The sequence below is a fragment of the Drosophila persimilis genome, unplaced genomic scaffold (assembly GCF_003286085.1).
Source record: "Drosophila persimilis strain 14011-0111.01,24,50 unplaced genomic scaffold, DperRS2 tig00000191-arrow-pilon, whole genome shotgun sequence".
Taxonomy (NCBI): domain Eukaryota; kingdom Metazoa; phylum Arthropoda; class Insecta; order Diptera; family Drosophilidae; genus Drosophila; species Drosophila persimilis.
In genome coordinates, this window is record NW_020825298.1 from 8,018,141 (window position 1) to 8,034,559 (window position 16,419).

Consider the following 16,419-nt stretch of genomic DNA (forward strand, 5'->3'; position numbering starts at 1 on the left):
TAAGCGGGCCATCAATTTGTTGCTGCTCTCCCACCCAACGCTCGAGCGTGTGGAATCAAATTTAATTGCAGCCTAAACGCCAAATCTAATACGAATCGCCACACAAAATATGTATTGCCAGATCAGATGATTGGGCTGTGAAAAAGCTACTTTCTGCTAAATGTTAAAGTCCCCGATGCCGTGGAATCACTAATAATGATGACGCGTTCGAAATGAACCACAAAGGCGGGTGAGTGGGGGAGTAGCCGACTTGTGTTGGACAGTGTGACGTGTACGGCTTGACATTGAAAAGTTAATTGCATTAGACGAGTGCAGAAATGTCTGTTGGGTTCACTTTTTTATGCAATGCACGCACAAACATGCACGGAGAGAGCGATTTTATGCGAGAGAGTAAGCGCGAGAGAGAGGGAACTTCAGCGTTTTGCTTTGCTATAAGTTGGGCTTGCGGGGTATGATGTTTTTGCATAAATGATGGCCACAGCCAGCAGCAAGTGGGGAAAACTAGTCTTGGAGCCATGATCTATGGGTGATACTTGCGATTTTTGGTTCTTAGCTATAACTATGAATCGCACAGAAGAGAATATCTATACACAGCAGCCACACACCAGCTTTTCAAGGGTATCAAAACCTCGACCACCTCAGCGAGCATTCTCTTTATGTGTAGCGTTTTTGTTGCCTTTTCCTTGTGTAGTTTTTGGCGTAAAAGCGCTTACAATAGCAACAATTTACACACGAGCAGAGTGCAGAGCGCAGAGCGCTGAGCGCGAGAGAACAAGAAAGAGAGCCATTAGCGAGCCATGGTGCTGCTCTCTCGTTGCGCTTGTTTTGTCAATTCTCCAAAACGCGTCGCGTGCTCCACACACACACACACGCACGCACACAGCAGCAAGCCACCCACCCACCCCCACGGCCTCCAGTCTGCTGCTGTGGGGCCTGTTCGCCGCCACCACCACCGCCGCCGTCGCTGTCGCTGTCGCTGCTGGTAAATTGTAGTAAAGAGAGCTCCAGCAGTCCAGCCATTCATCGTTCGTCACTCACTGCCTGCTGCTGTTGCCTGCTGGCCCCTGGCTGTGTAGAAGTTTTTCCATTTTCCTGTCGTGTCGAGGATACAAAATTTTTGTGCAAAAATAAGCAGTTGCAACATTTCGTAATTGTGCCCCCTCCGTAAACCCCTGCCCCAGGCCCAAAAGGAGAACGACAAGGAGAAGCAGGCGAGCCAAGTAAGTGTAAAATGGTTTAACGTCGGATTCTTATTTTTTTTTTTTTTTTTTTGGGCCATTGCATTGCGTGCAGCATGCCACTATTTCCGTGCGTGTGTGTGTGTGTGTGAGTGTGTGTTTTGTGTGTGTCTAAAGGCTAAGTGTGCAAAATGTTATAGAAGGAAAAATTGGAAAAATCCTTGTGGAGTTGCAAGCCCCAGTGCTAAATTTAGACCTGAAGCAAGGCTGCAACACGCAGTCGCTGCGCTGCGCTGCCATTGCCTTTGCCGTTGCCTTTGCCATTGCCTGCTGCCTCCCCGACGAACACCCACACCAGAGTGGAAATTGTCGCCACATGCATACGTCAGACGCTCGCTCTCTTTGCCTGTATATCCGTGTATGCCTGTGTGTGTGTGTGTGTGTGTGTGGTATGAATGGAACAAAAGTACTTCGAGCTGCTGCTGCTGCTGGTGCAGTCGCTGCGCTGTCGACGTCGGAATCGATAGCCAGACTTTGTTCTCTCTCTCTCTCTTTCTCTCTCTCTCTGTGAGGGAGGGGGAGCTTCGGATAAACGATGCTCTGCAAAAGCCGTTTACGTTTTGTGGCACGGCACGTAGTCGTCGTAGTATTTTCCCCGTAAATTGAAAGCAAATTGAAAGCGGATTGCACAATGGATCCAGAGGGGGGGGGGGAGGGAAACAGTTGTTGGGGAACAGGAATAAATAGAAAAATGTGTAAGGGAATACGCGAAACACGAAATTGTGGAAAAACTACAAACAACAAAAAAAAATTGGGAAAAATGTGGAAAAATACCCAAAATATGGGAAAAATGTAGAAACGATAGAAACCAGAAACCAGTCTCCTCCTCGTTGCACGTTGCACGTTGCAAGTTTCAGCTGCAGTTGCAGTTGCAGTGGCATAGCCGCCGTGGCCATGTTCGTGCGTAGTTTTCCATGCCATGTTTCCACAATTTCTCATATCATCATTGCAACGAGTTTCGCACGCTTCGTTTTATTTGGATTTTTTTTTTTTTTTTGTTGTTGATGTTGCACGAGTAGTACTCGTACTCTTCTCTGGGGGCTCCGCATTACTACGAGTCCGGGGTCTGTGTGTGTGTGTGTGTGTGCCTGCCACAACCTGCCCGCTGTTGCTGCCGCTTTGGCCTCTTCTTCTGCCTATAAATAGTACGGTGCGGACCAGAAGTTTAAAGCAGAATGGGTGAAAAAGATTATGCCAATCTGCTCCACAAGTATCCACATTTGACATTACTAATAGTCGTCTTTACATATGTGTATATATTTTACGATTCGATTGCCCCCGATTGCCTCAAAAAGACCTCCAGTTCGACCAAATAATGTACAGATTTCAAGGTCAATCTGTGAATCCAATCTCCCAACGCTGATTCTGATTATATTTTCAACGCGACAGCTCGCGTTTCAGTAGACTTTATTGGTCCCTTTGTTTGTTCGTCACGACTAATAGGCGTTTGTTTGGTTTTGGTTTTAGTTTTAACAAGAATTCAATTTAATACCTGTGAAATAGGGTTTCTCGGGCCAGTGTGTACAATACAGTTTCCAACTGAAATTGATCTTCATGTGGGCAGCATTCGTATCAAATATTGTTTATAGTCACCGCGATAAGGGTAGAAGGTTGTTTATTCCAACAGAGAATGGATGAATAAGCCTCTAGGGTTTGTGTTCTGTGCGAAACGACACCGCATAAATTCGCCGACAACTTTTCCACAACTCGAAAGTGTGAATTTCTTCTGGCAGGCACCTTATGAGAGGTTGTTGGGGGCACGAGTTGTGCGCGCATGTACAAGCAAAACCAAACACGATGCCTCCTCTGGCCTGATGCCTGGTCGGGCCCCACAACCGACCTAACCCTACACACCCCCTTCTCTCTCTTGCCATCTTCTCCCTCTCCCTCTCCCACACTGGCATTCAAGTAAGTGCACTGTAGTGTGCACAGCGTTGCCAGACTGTTGCAATTGTTTTGTGGGAATGGGAAAAGAATTCAATGAATGGGAAAACAATGGCACACAAAAGGGAAAACTTCAAAGCAAAATTTACCAAGAATGATAATCTCTTATATTAATTACAAATAGTATGCATATATTATCAACCATCAATTGTTGTGTGCAACTTTGTTGCAACAATGCTTTCAGTTTTATTTGATCAAAATTCAATCTATTATTTCATATGAAAAAGTTCAATGTAATCAAGAAGGAACCCTTTTTTTATATAACCCAAAAGAGTCTTTCTCCCAGATTTCTTACTGTTACGATCCATTTCCACTAAAATCCAATCAAACTTAAACTTTGGATTAAATTCTATAAGATTCCCAACCATCTGGCAACCCTCTACTTGGCCGCTGCATGCCGCCTACACACACACACACACACACGGACAGAAACTGCAAGTGAGAAGAGAATCGGACGCCGCAGCGCCAGAGGGGGGGGGGCCTGTGACGAGCCTCAGCGCCAGCGCAGAGATTTCGAGAGACAGTGTTGCCCTGCCACATTGTGACCATAATTTTTCAGTTTGAGCGCAGCACTAGCCGGTGACGGGCGATGCGATAGTAACACGTAGTAACCATAATCCCAGCCAGCCAACCGAGGGTCCTGGCGTGGGCGGACACAACCGTTACAAAACCGTTTTCGCAAGTGCACTTTGGACGCTGTTTGAGCCCCACAAAGCAGGACAGAATGGGCGAGAAAGTGAAAATGGAAAATAATTAAGTTTTGTGATTGCCGTGCAAGAAAAAAAAAAAAAACAGAGACACCGGAGACAGAGTCGGGCACGGATACGGACGGGACACGCACACGTTGTCCCTTATTTTTTTTTTTGATTCCTGGTCGTCTGGCTTCCGTTATACGAAAATCAATAATTCCGTGCTGTATAAGTTACGGCGAAAGGTGCGCGCTCGCATCGGACTCGCGTGGCGTTCGGCTCTTCCCGTTACTGCAGTCGGGTCGTCATCGCCAGTCCCCTCCGATGGGGGTGGTGGCGGGTGTTACAACAAAAAACGTACAACCCAGAGTCCGCGTGGTGGAGGCGGAACGTGATTGAAATATTTGCACAAAAAGGAAACGGCGCTTACACTTTACACGCGCCAAGCGCCTCACAGCGTAGGCGGCAAACGAGAGCCAAAGAGAGAGAACAGCAAGAACAAGCGAGAGAGAGCGTAGAGAGAGAGAGAGAGAGAGTGGTAGCGGTAGCTTCGTGGAAAGAGAGCTGAAGCTCGTGCTTGACAGAAGAGACTGAGAGACTCTCTCGTTCGAGTGAATCAGGAAGCAGAAGACAAAATACATTCTGCCCCATGTGGTGGGGGCACGGTGGACAGTGGGAGCAGAATGGTGGGACGGACGGGGCATAGAAAGAGCGTGTAAAACGTAAAGGGGCAAAAAAGTAGTAGTAGTAATAGTAGTAGAAGAAGAGAACCACAGAAGAAAACAACAAAATACATATACGCGCGCAGTCGCTGCCCGCTGCTGACGTTGGCGTTGACTTGAACGTCGACGGTGACGCTGACGCTGACGCTAACTGTGACTGTGACTGCGGCTGCGACTGCAACGTAGTCGTAGTAAGTTTTTCCGCCGTAATTGTGGGAGTGTGAATGTGTGCGTGTGTGTGCGTAAGCGTGTCGGTGTGCGTGTGCGTGTGTGGAATGTATAATATATACCATATAAAGCACATAGCGAGAAATCATGATAAAGTTTGTCAGGCAGAAAAATCGCGAGAATCCATTAAAGGCATCGAAAAATTTTCTTCGTAAAAAGGTTCGATATGGGAAATACCCTTATTAGCATAATAATATTGGACATTTCATTTATCGGAACATTTCTCGCCCCGCAGCGTGAATCGAATGACTCTGGCACCGAATCGGATGGTGAGCTCCTCGATGTGGAAAAACAACGTCACTTAGACGTGGATATGGAAACTAGTAAGTGCGACAGAGCAAACCAGTTTGTAGAAACCAAATTTCGAAATTTTTTTCTTTTTCTTTTTTTTGGCTTTAAATTCCCAAATTAAACAATTTTGAAATTCGTGAAAACCGGTTACGCACAGAAACACATTTTTGTCATTCGGATTTGATTTTTCACCGTGTTCCACATTGATATTACTGAAATCAACAATTAATTACGAAAAACAAAACCGATTAAAAGCATCCTTGCCACAAGACTTGATTTTTTTAAGTTTTTCCACACTTTCAGTGTTGGTTAACAAGAATGTTAGACACAACACTGGTTAGCGACTGCCATAGATAAAGAATAAAAATAATTCCTCGTACTTCTTTTTAGCTGTCGCTGGCCAAAAACCAATTGCTCCTGCAATGATGTGTCACCAGCAGACATCGTCATCTTGCGCCCATCTCATGTACGATCAGCACAGCTCCGAGGAGGAATTGGAGGTGATCAATGGGCCCTCGTCGGTGGCAGGACATGGCCATAGCACCACGACCGCGACGGGCGCTTCGTGTGCCTCGCGACTCTCTAATCGTGGCTGCACCTCCTCGCTGGACACGGAGGCACCCTACGAGGAACGGGCCACCACCTCCAACTCGAAGCGTTCAAGCTCCACGCTGATGGTGGAGAACCGCAAACGGTCCCTGGCCCACAGCTCCGACGATGAGGTGAGTATGTGGCAGATAACTGCAAGGATTCCGTGTCTGATCTGTGACTCTTGTGTATGCTTTGCAGTTACGCAATTCGCTGGAGCCGATATTGACGCCCGTGAATTTTCGCACATCGCCGCCATTGGAGGCGTTCAAGCCAAATCGTAGCCATATGACGTTCCGCTCCACAACGCCACTGATATTATCGGAGGCCAGATGTGGCATCGAAAATATTAAATTATGTGATAATAGTGTAAACGAGGAGAATGGCGACAACAGCGGCGGCGGCGGCGGTGGCAATGGCGGCAACCACAGTAAATGCCCCAAGCTGGGCGGAGCCGTGCTGGGCGGCGGCAACGAGAACGAGCCGAGTGTGATCAAGGCGTGCAGCAGCTCCCTGAAGATGAGCAACAGCAGCCACCACATCTATCAGCCGCAGCCCAAGTACAGTTTCCACTACAATAGCTCGCGCAGCAGTCCGGCCAGCACCACCGGCCTGGACATGGAGGTGCGTTCGGTTAGTCCGCCCGCGAAACTGTTCCACTGCGCCATCTCGCCCAGGCGTCGTCCTAGTAATAATTCGGGTGGTGGTGGTTCGGCCACAGCGGCAGGCACAGCAGCCCCAGCCACATCCTCATCGACAGGAGGAGGAGGAGGAGCAGCAGCAGCAGCAGGAGGAGGCACCACATCATCCACAGCAGCAGCAACAACGACACACAATGCTGCCAATGCCGCGAGCGCCGCCGCTGCCACCCAGAGACTGCAGCGACCGCATCGGCCGTGTTTAGATTTTGATAAGATGCAGCAGGTGAGCCTCTAATGCAGAGCGCGCTAACAGCGAAGGAAGGGATCGAATGGGAAGGGAAAGGGAAATGGCAAATCAAAGACTTTTTATACGAAACAACAACCGCAACCACAACCACAGCTACAACCACAGCTACATCTACATCTACAACAACAACAACAAGAACTCAAGAAATCAAGAACTCAAACTGCAAATAGAGACAGCAAGTGTACCTAACGGTTGAGCGCGGGCCAGCTGATGCTTGGCAGCACTGGCCGCACGATTAGGGGCGCCCTCTGATGCTTGGCAGCACTGGCCGCGCCCTCTACACGATCAGGCGTCGGGTCTTCATGCAACCAAAAAATAGGACGGCAACAGCAACAACAAGGATAAAAAAAATATCATAAAATCAAATTATATAAAGCTAAAGGTAATTCAAATTTTAAATGCAAACAAACCTAAAATTTACAATAGATGCAGCTATTTTTTCACAATTTTAAACTGAACAAGAAACAAAAATCGTATGAGAAAGCAAAGTAAATGCAGAACAAGATCTGGCAGCAGAGCAGAGATGGCGAGACGGCAGTCGGTGGGGGGGCTGTGTAAAGAATGATTTAAGATTTAGATGTAGCAACTACAAAAATGGAAAGAAATGGAGAAAATTTGAGTAAATCTGTAAAAGAAAAAGAAAGAAAACCAAAATCTGTAAACTGTAAATATTGTATTTGTGTGGGAGAAACAAGAAAACTTTTGAAGAAATTGGCAAGCCATGAAAAGAGAAAAAGAGTTAAACATTTTATGAACTGTGGAAAGAAGAAAGTATTTTAATTTTTTTAAAACCAAGAAAATATGTGGTGATGTAGACAGAAGACTCAAACTTATAAAACAAAAGAAAAGAAAACGAAAACGAAAAGAAAAGAAAAAAAGAGCAAAATTATATTTCTATAAATTGAGAAAGGAACTGTGAGCGGTTAGAGGGAGCAGAGAATGTGAGAAGGAGACAGACAGTATGGGGGTGGGGAAATAGCGTAGCAAACACTTGGGACGCAGCAAAATAGTAACAGTAACAGCAACAATGTGAAGCAACAATAGCAACTAAAAAAAAAAAACAAAACCCAAATACAGAAAGAAAAAAAAACATAATAAAAAATTAAATAAAAATAATAAAGAACAAAGAATCTTTTGTATGATGATGTATGATGAAAACCGAATGCCGATACAAACTGTCCAACCAAGACGGTTGTAAAAACAGTTAAATATGTGTTTAATGTACAACATAAAATAGCAAGCTATTTTATAAAACAATATTCTAATTATCCGCAATGTAAGAAAACCGAGAAAAAACCAAGAAAAACCAAGAAAAACCAAGAAAAACCAAGAAAAACCGAGAAAAACAGAATACAAAAACCAAAAAGCTGCCATCAAACCATCATGCATACGATTAAAGCTCTTCAGTTTTACCAATATGATTGATGATTGATGAGGGGAGGACGGAAAGGACGGGAAGGACTTAGTAAACGCAACAACACACAAACAATTGGCAACTGTTTGCATTTTGCAGTAAAGCATAATTAATATTTTCGTTTGAAGAAACAAAAGCGAAATGCTACGAAATAAGCCCATATTCAATTTAAAGAATACCAATTTAAAACAAAAATTAACTAAACAACCAGTAAACGTGTGCATCCATAGCAAAGGCAAAAGCAAAAGCAAAAGTAAAGCAAAAAAACATAAATTTTTAAGTACCATATATATGTATGTAAAACAAAAACAAATGAAGAAATATTCAAAGTAATGCTAATTTTTAAATCATATTTACGAACAACAAACAACAGGCAGGCAAAATTTCAGTTCATTCCCAAAAAAAAAAACAAACAAAAAAAACAGTAGTCGCAAATGTTTCGTATGCTAATTTTTCAATAACCATACCATCATACCCTCTAAAAGAAAAACACACACAAACACACACACTAACACTCAGAACACTCAACCTACCAAAACAGCATAATCCACACCACCAAAACACCAAGAATATATATAAAGAAAGATAAATAAAAAGAATGAATAAGGAAGAATAAAGAACCATCAGGCAAAGTTAGGATCAAGCTGGGAGAGTGCAGGACATACTGATACTAGGAATGGAGTTTTCATAATTTTTTAAATTAATTATTAATTAACACAAACAGAAGAATGGAGATTGGAGAAATGGAGAACGAGGATAAGAGGAGATGATGAATTATATATTATATTTGTGTAACAAAATGGAGAAATGGAAGATATCATGGACTGAGCGTACATTAAAGCAGATGAAGAGAAGAGAAGCATGTGAAGCAACCAATACTAGGATTTTAGTTTATAAGTTCTTAAGAGTTCTTACAAAAAAAACAAAATTGTGAAAATAATGAACGTCGCGACGTCTAACAAATATGTATGGAAAAGCACACAGACACAAATCTATGGAAATGTATGGCTGCTGGAGCGTTTATGTTGAATATTTTTGAGAAACAAAACAAAAAACTGAATGAGATGATAAATAAAACGAGAGAGAAGAAATACAAATTATGTTCTAAACAAACAAAAAGAATACAAAGATTTCATTGAGTTTGGGCTGACGATGACAGGCGCCCCCAAACACTTGTGTTGTACATAGTTACATTAATATTAACGATATATATTTAATATATATACATATATACAAACATATGTATGTGTATGTATCTTACTCATTAACATCTAAGTCGATGAACGGTACAAGTGCAAAAAAAAAACAGAGAAAGAAGAAAATATTCAAAAGAGAAAACAGTGAAATATTTGAAGGAAACTGAAACAGAAAAATGAAATGAAGAGGACAAGAGAAAAACATGAAAAATAATAAAGAAATGCTCTGCAATAGAATTTTCGAGTGGCTTTTTATTCAACGGCTGTTTGGGGGGCTGGGGGGGACCCTGTGGAACGCGTTGTGGAATGTAAAAGACATGGCCCTTTGTTCACGTCTGTACTTGGTATTTACACATTGGCTGTATGGTACAAAAATCTTAGGATTTATAATTTACGAGTACACAAGAGTGTGGAGCACATAGATGGCACTTCTGCCCATTGGATGTATTCCAGGTATGGCCAGGTATTCCGATGGCTCACGGGCACCCAGAATGCTTCATCTATGTGCTCTTTAATCTTTGCTAATACTATATTGAAGAAACCTTGGCACAGCACGGCTATAGGCCGAGAATTTCCTGCTCAGATTCGTCGCATAGGGCGTCAGACTTTTGTTTATGGGTGGCAACCACCGCCGCCGCCGCCGCCACCACCTCCTCCTCATCTTTGATTTGCTTCAGCTTTTTTTTCTCCACCTTTGCGGCCGGAGGTTGGCTCTTTCTGGCCGGATCGTGTATACGCGAGTGCCGCTTGAGATCCCCCGAGACGCGAAACTTCTTCTGGCATACGCTGCACTCGTGCGGTCGCTCTCCCGTGTGCACCTTGACGTGGCTGAGAAGGTACGAGCTGGCCCGAAACGTTTTGTCGCAGTACTGGCAGGCGTAGTTCCGCTCGCTGGTGTGGATCCGTCGATGCAGGACCAGAGAGTACCGTCGGGAAAAGCTCTTGCCGCAGAACTCGCACATGTGCGCCTTGATGTCGCTGTGTCTGGATATGATGTGGTACTTGAGATCACCCCACTGTCGGAACTTGGAGTCGCATTTCTCGCACTCGAAGGGCTTTATCCCAGAGTCTGTTGGAGGAATAAAAGATGGGATGAGTTGGTTTTTAGACGGGGATCTGTGGGGATTATCCTACGCGTTTTCTCGTGGGCCGTCAGCGCACTCTGGTTGTAGAAGGATCTTTCACAGCTTCTGCACTTGTGCGAGCGCTCCTGGTTGTGTGTATATTGATGGTATTTGAGGGCATTGTACGAATTGAAGTCCCTGTTGCACTTGTCGCAAAAGTGCTTCCTCCTCGATTTGCTCGGCGAGTCCTCGCTCGGACTCGTGGCGGTGCTTTCCATGGCATAGCTATCGGTATTGTCTTCATCCTCGCCGTCGCCATCGCCATCGCCATCGCCGTCGCCGCCTACGTCGCCATTGTCGAATGGTGAAGGTGGTGCGCTGTCGTCGGGCATTTCCACGGCCTCCAGCTTGAAGCCGGCTTCGTTTAGGACTAGCGGCGAGCCGGTCGAGCCGGGCGGCGGGGCAGCAGGCGGTGCCGGAGAGGTACAGCACATTGGTGGCGCCACCAGCAGGGGCTGTTCAATCCCTTCGATGGGTTTTTCCAGCGCCTTCTCCATTTTGATTTCATTTGATTCCTCTCGTTTGCTGGCACTGAGGAAATCCAAATCCATCTGTTCCGTCCCATTGGGATTCTCTTTGAGCAGCGGCGTCGCCGCTTGCTCCGTGGTCGCTGGCGGCGGCTCTCCCGGCAGCAGCAGCCCCGGAAATGTGATGTCACTGAAGTTGTTGTTAAACCAGGGCGCCCGGATCGTGGCTGTGGTTAGCTCCAGTTCCACCAGCTCATCGCAAGTGTCCTCGATGGACACCTTATCCACTACGTTCCGTATGCCCTCTAGCATGTCCTCCGTGTCACTGAACTCCACATCATCCACGACGGGGACCACGACGTTGACGTTGGGCGAGCTGCTGGTGGCTCCCACGGTATTCAGTTTGTCTGTGGCTTCGCCATGCATGACCATATTGACGCCAACATCATTTACATTTACAGGCACTCCCACATCGTGATCCACATGGCTGATGGGGTGAAAGTTCTCAAAGTTCAGCTGAACATCGTGAAAGACCTGATCCAGTTTGGCCTGTTCCTGTTGAAGCTGTGGAGAAATAGAGGATTAGCAGTCGAATGACAGATATACAAGGACAGATACTCGCCTTATCCTGTGTGGAGAGACCGCACATGTCCAACGGCTCCTTCTGCTGTTCTTGCTGCTGCTGCTGCTGCTGTTGTTGGATCGGCACTTCCAATCGCTGTTCCATGGCCATTGGTGGCTCATAATGCTGCTTGAGATGGGCAAAAAAGTCCAACTGTGTGTGCACTGCATAGCCGCAGATCTCACAGCTGTAGAGCGAAGCCGCTCCTGGTGGGACATGCTGAATGACATGCTTGTGCTGCTGGTGGTGCGGCTGGTGCTGCTGCTCCATCTCGGCATCGATGTTGCCCTTGAGCTTCCTCGAGATGCGCTTCTTGTGGGGCAGCACCTTGCGGGCATTGGTCGTTAGAGCATTATGGACATACAGAAGATCGTCATCGTCGACAGCGTGCAGACACGCCGAGACATCGATGGGTACGGTCGGTTCTATGGCCAGGGCTGGGAATGCTGGCTGCTGCACTTGCTGCGACACCACCGGCCCCACACCGCTGTCCGCGGCGGAGGATTCGTTCACATGCTTGTTCACCAACTGGAAGATTGTGTTGTGGAAGTTCAGCTCCTTCTCCGCGTAGCCGCCAGTCCCATCATTGGGGGGATTTCCCGTGTTGGTGGTCAGATTGGTGGGTCCCTCGGCCTTGGGGAACACTCCTGTGTGATCGATCAGATCCATAATAAAGTGATTTGGATCCCGCATTAGCTCCGAGGCCAGCAGCGTCTATTTATAGGATACACAAGAAAACAAAACGGCTAAATCCACAACGCTCATCCCAACATTTCATTCCATTTACGTACGTGATCAATGAACTGCTGTGCGTCCACTTCTTTGCGCTCCATTTTGCTTGTTTCACACGCCAATTCATTAAATTCGAAATGTATAAAGTTTACCCCAAAAATGTCTTGTATTTAGTGATCAGTGTTGTCGAATGCCGAAAAACAGCTGCTATCCATTTCCACAACCCGGCTACCGGCGTCACTGAGCTTAGTGATGGCTAATGATGGAAGTTAGCCAATTCCACAACCAGCAAATGAGCGCGAAAATTCAAAAACGAAAGCAAGCGCCCACTTCTTTGCGATATGTTTTGCTTGTTTCACACGAAATGTATAAATTTTACCACAAAAATGTCTTGTATTTAGTAATCAGTGGTGTCTAATGCGGAAAGACAGCTGCTATCCATTTCCACAACCCGCCACCGGAGTAGCTGGCTAATGCTGGAAGTTAGCCAATTCCACAACCAGCATATGGGCGCGCAAATTCAAAAACGAAAGCAAGCAAGAATGTACTATAAAAATGAATTTATCATAAATTCTATTTAATCGGCCTTTATTAAAGTGCTTTTATTGAGCTGCCAAACTGCTCTGAGGTATTTCAAATAAGTATAAGATCACATAATGGTATAGGATTGGATCATATAAGTGCAAGATGATCACAATTGGTTCTGGTAGATCAGGTACACACATGGATGATTAGATTCTGGTATTTCTGTGTAGATAGTTATGTTAGTATTGTTCTTCAGTTGTTTTCTGTTCAGTAAGTAACCCTAATCAAGCATATCCACCATATACTCAATGAAGTGGCTATAAATATCGGTCTCAAAGTCAATCCATATGCCATTGTAGTTGCAGTCGAGTTCGAGTTTGATCATTGTCCTACCGGAAATGGATTTCACTTGGCTGAAGGTATGAGGCAGCTTTAAAGCGTTCAGAAGACTGATTGCCTTCTCCTTCGCAGTCTTAAAGTCGTTGGAATTGATCACTTTAAAGCCCTCCTTCTTGAGGTCCTTGGGCAAGTTCATGAAGTAGTCGTCATAATCGCACCTTCGGACGGGCTTAGTTTCTGGGTCGTTTTTTTTGGTGATATTACGGTAGGTCTGGAATATGCGAAGTTTTTCCATGTCTTCTTCAGTCTTCACGATGTCCTCCACAGGGGGCGACTTTTGTACAACGGTGGCCCTTGTTTCGAAGACTGGACTCACGGGAATGGCGACCTCTTCTAGCTTGATTGTTTCTATTGCTTCGGCATCGGCGTGGAGATCCGCATGTACGTCCTGGGGAACGGTAGGATCCATCGCCAGGGCTGGGCAGGCAGGACCCACACTGGCGGACCCCTGAGCCTTGCTTACTGGCACCTCTGGAACCATTGGAATAGGGCATATTTCCAAGCTACTGGTCTCTGGATCCTCCGTGCTGTCGAGTACACTGCTGACTATCACCTCTTTCGATCTGCTGCTCACTAGCACTACCGGGAGGGTAAGCGTTTCGAAGAAAAGTGTTTCTGTGACCTCGACGATGGGGACATTCTGCCAGACTCTGTCCCCCATTCGCACCTCAGTGGTTGCCTGTACTGACAAGCTGCTCAGTTCCACAGATCCTTGCCAAATATTACCGATGGATTTGTCCACCAGGACGAGCAGCTCCCGCAGATTCCTGAATTGCTTCGTCTTGAGCAAACGAATCTCCCAGAAGATATCCCCCTCGCGGATATATGGCTTGAAATCCTTTTCCTGTAGCAGCACTCGGACGACAGGCAGCAATATTATGTGCGTCCAAACATTCCTGGCCGCCACATGGGCCGCAGACTGTTTCGAACGGGCTGTCGAAAAGGGATTTCATTAAACTTTCGTAAGCCGCATGATTACCGTGGCGAGAGCTCTACCCCTGCCATAGCCCTGGATATCCTGCAGCTCTACATTGCAGCTGAATTCTCTGTTTGCTTCCGTAACAAATCGGTATTTGGGCGTATTCAGCTTCAGCTTTACACAAAATTCCACCAAATAGGACACAAAATTTTGGTCTTTCATTTTGCAACAAAATTATTATTTTTTCCTTTTTTGACAGTCGGCGAATGAGTGACGTTTGAGTAGCTTAAAGGATAGCACCCAGCCTACCATGTGGTTGACGCAGTCCGATTTGGTTTTCGGAGTGTTGGCAAGAAACACCTCAGACTGTGCTTGGAACAGAACTTCTGGGTGGAGCACAGCTGATGTTTGTTAAAACGAAAGTTCTTTATATCCAGGGGAAAGCATGATCTTTCTCCAAAATCACTGTGAAAGTTTGTTTGTCCATCCGAAATGGCTTCACCATTCTGGAATCTTGACCATCACAGTGCCTCAGACATGTTAAACAAACAAGTGTTGCATCTAAGGTGTCTGGATATTCTTTGATCTTTGAGCAATTGCCAAAATAAAAGGCATTTTAATCAGCCAGAAACAATGAAAAATGAAACATATCGATACAAAAAATTTTGAAAACTGTAGCACTTTTTAAAACGTAATCCGCAAAAGTCAACGAAAGCCAGAGCCTGCCTGTAACATATTTGTGGTTTCTAGGGTTTCTAAAAGGAAAGCTAGGACTTTCTTGATCAATGGGGACCTGTCCATTCTGTGGATGGAGCTGGAGTACTTTGTGACGTCTGATCGTCGTGGCCCCTGGTATTTTGGGGCATCCCAGAAGCTCTACAACACCCTTGTGGAGCTCGACTGGCCCTCTTGCTTTTCCAGTCACGAAATAGAAGGTTCTCTTGAAAAATTTGAGTTCTTGCAACATCAAAGCACAGCTCTCTGGTTCTGCTTAAAAAACTCCCACTCCGGGAGAGTGGTGCCTGTCAAGGTGGTGCCTCCTGATCGAATCCGATGTTATTGTTATGATTCGTTGGAATTCGAGTGGTGTGCGTAATTTTCGGATTTTGATCTAAACAAAGAGCCGAGAGATACTATATTTATTTTTACACCCCCTCCCCCGTCAGACCATAGACCACAGACCAGTGAGTGAGTCAGTCAGTCACTCAATCGGTGAACAGATCAAAGATATATATTGTCTAATAATTGTTTATTAAACATTAAAAGACTCAAGCAGCCGGCGGTCGTCACAGGGGATTGTCGAGAAAGTGTTCATAAAATTTTATGGAGTTTTTGCGGTTTTTTTCTCCTTGAGGCACCGCCTTCGAATCGCCTTCAGGCCTATAAATACCAAATGGTAGGGAACATATGGCACCAACCACTGGCTGGGCCCTCCGTAAGCCCTCCGTATCCCGTTTACCATAAATATGTTGATATATCACTGAGCAGGATTAGCTTCCTGTTTGCGTCCATATGGAGATCGCGTATGTTCGTGGGGATCGGGGGGATCGGGGGGGAGCATTCGGGATTATGTGCCACTTAAGAATGTGGCATACAATATTTATGGAGTGTTAATTTGTAATGGGAACACTTATGGGTGTGTTTGTTGTTGAACTTTATGTGTTTCACCAATTGGTTGGGGCTAGAGGGGGATCCCCAGTAGGGATTTCCTTTCTTCTTTCTTTCTTTTTTTACTAAAATTCTAATGCCAAACATTTCCAGATGGTCTTCATTTTGCCACTCTTTCAATTCAATATACCAGTATTTTTGTGTAGCATATAAATATTATCTTTTCATTAGGGGAAAATGCAAATTGTTTGCTTTTTGGCTCACACATTAGTAACGCCCACCAGCTGCGATCTGCCAGGCCATTGCAATCCCTACAGAAATACGGCTCTATGGCCTACCTGCCTTCTGACTCTTTACCATTTTTCGTTTGTTCATTTTGCGGGCTACCAGAGGTTTTTGTTTGTTTTTGGTTCAAAAACTTTATATAAATAAATACAAAATTATTTTCCATTGCTCCAGGGTTTTCAAATATTTTTCAAAAATACGCAAAGTCAATATTTGCTTATGGCAGAATAATAAAAATAATAACCTGCCTTGGGAAAGCAGCAAAAGGGATTATGGAAGTGCATAGGAAGTATTGTAGTACTTTCTACCGGCTTTATTGGGACGAAATTGAGTATATGATTCCCTCTCTTGAGGCCCGGCCTCGTTAGAGAAGTTTGTTCAACAAAAAGCAAGCGGCAAAAAAGAACTGCGGCTGTCAACATTTCGCATAGCCCGTACATAATGTCATTATTATCATAAGCGTGCTTTTTTGTGGATACA

At 45.2% G+C, this 16,419-nt stretch overlaps 3 protein-coding genes across 5 annotated transcripts; 1 reads left to right on the top strand and 2 right to left on the bottom strand.

The window, feature by feature from the left end:
• Positions 1–9: 9 nt before the first annotated feature.
• On the top strand, positions 10–9,403 carry LOC6588760 (mucin-19). 2 transcript variants are annotated; one of them, XM_026988459.1, is made up of 4 exons: positions 10–229; positions 5,057–5,144; positions 5,503–5,834; positions 5,902–9,403. In XM_026988459.1, exons 2-4 carry the CDS (start codon positions 5,135–5,137, stop codon positions 6,634–6,636), a joined length of 1,077 nt encoding a protein of 358 aa, XP_026844260.1. In that variant the 5' UTR covers positions 10–229; positions 5,057–5,134; the 3' UTR covers positions 6,637–9,403. The 2 variants fall into 2 exon arrangements, with proteins under 2 accessions (XP_026844260.1, XP_002014951.1); XM_002014915.2 differs by lacking the exon at positions 10–229 and adding an exon at positions 3,685–4,980.
• Positions 9,404–9,490: 87 nt separating this feature from the next.
• LOC6588759 lies at positions 9,491–12,337 on the bottom strand. The gene is made up of 4 exons (XM_026988529.1): positions 12,263–12,337; positions 11,472–12,185; positions 10,393–11,413; positions 9,491–10,327 (listed from the first exon to the last, which is right to left on the bottom strand). The coding sequence occupies exons 1-4, from the start codon at positions 12,302–12,304 to the stop codon at positions 9,816–9,818; spliced, it is 2,289 nt and encodes a 762-aa protein (XP_026844330.1). The 5' UTR covers positions 12,305–12,337; the 3' UTR covers positions 9,491–9,815.
• Positions 12,338–12,774: 437 nt separating this feature from the next.
• On the bottom strand, positions 12,775–14,672 carry LOC6588758. Of its 2 annotated transcripts, XM_026988652.1 has the most exons (3): positions 14,124–14,672; positions 13,008–14,060; positions 12,775–12,950 (listed from the first exon to the last, which is right to left on the bottom strand). In XM_026988652.1, the coding sequence occupies exons 1-2, from the start codon at positions 14,266–14,268 to the stop codon at positions 13,009–13,011; spliced, it is 1,197 nt and encodes a 398-aa protein (XP_026844453.1). In that variant the 5' UTR covers positions 14,269–14,672; the 3' UTR covers positions 12,775–12,950; position 13,008. The 2 variants fall into 2 exon arrangements, with proteins under 2 accessions (XP_026844453.1, XP_002014949.1); XM_002014913.2 differs by having other exon boundaries at positions 12,775–14,060.
• Between the last annotated feature and the right edge of the window lie 1,747 nt (positions 14,673–16,419).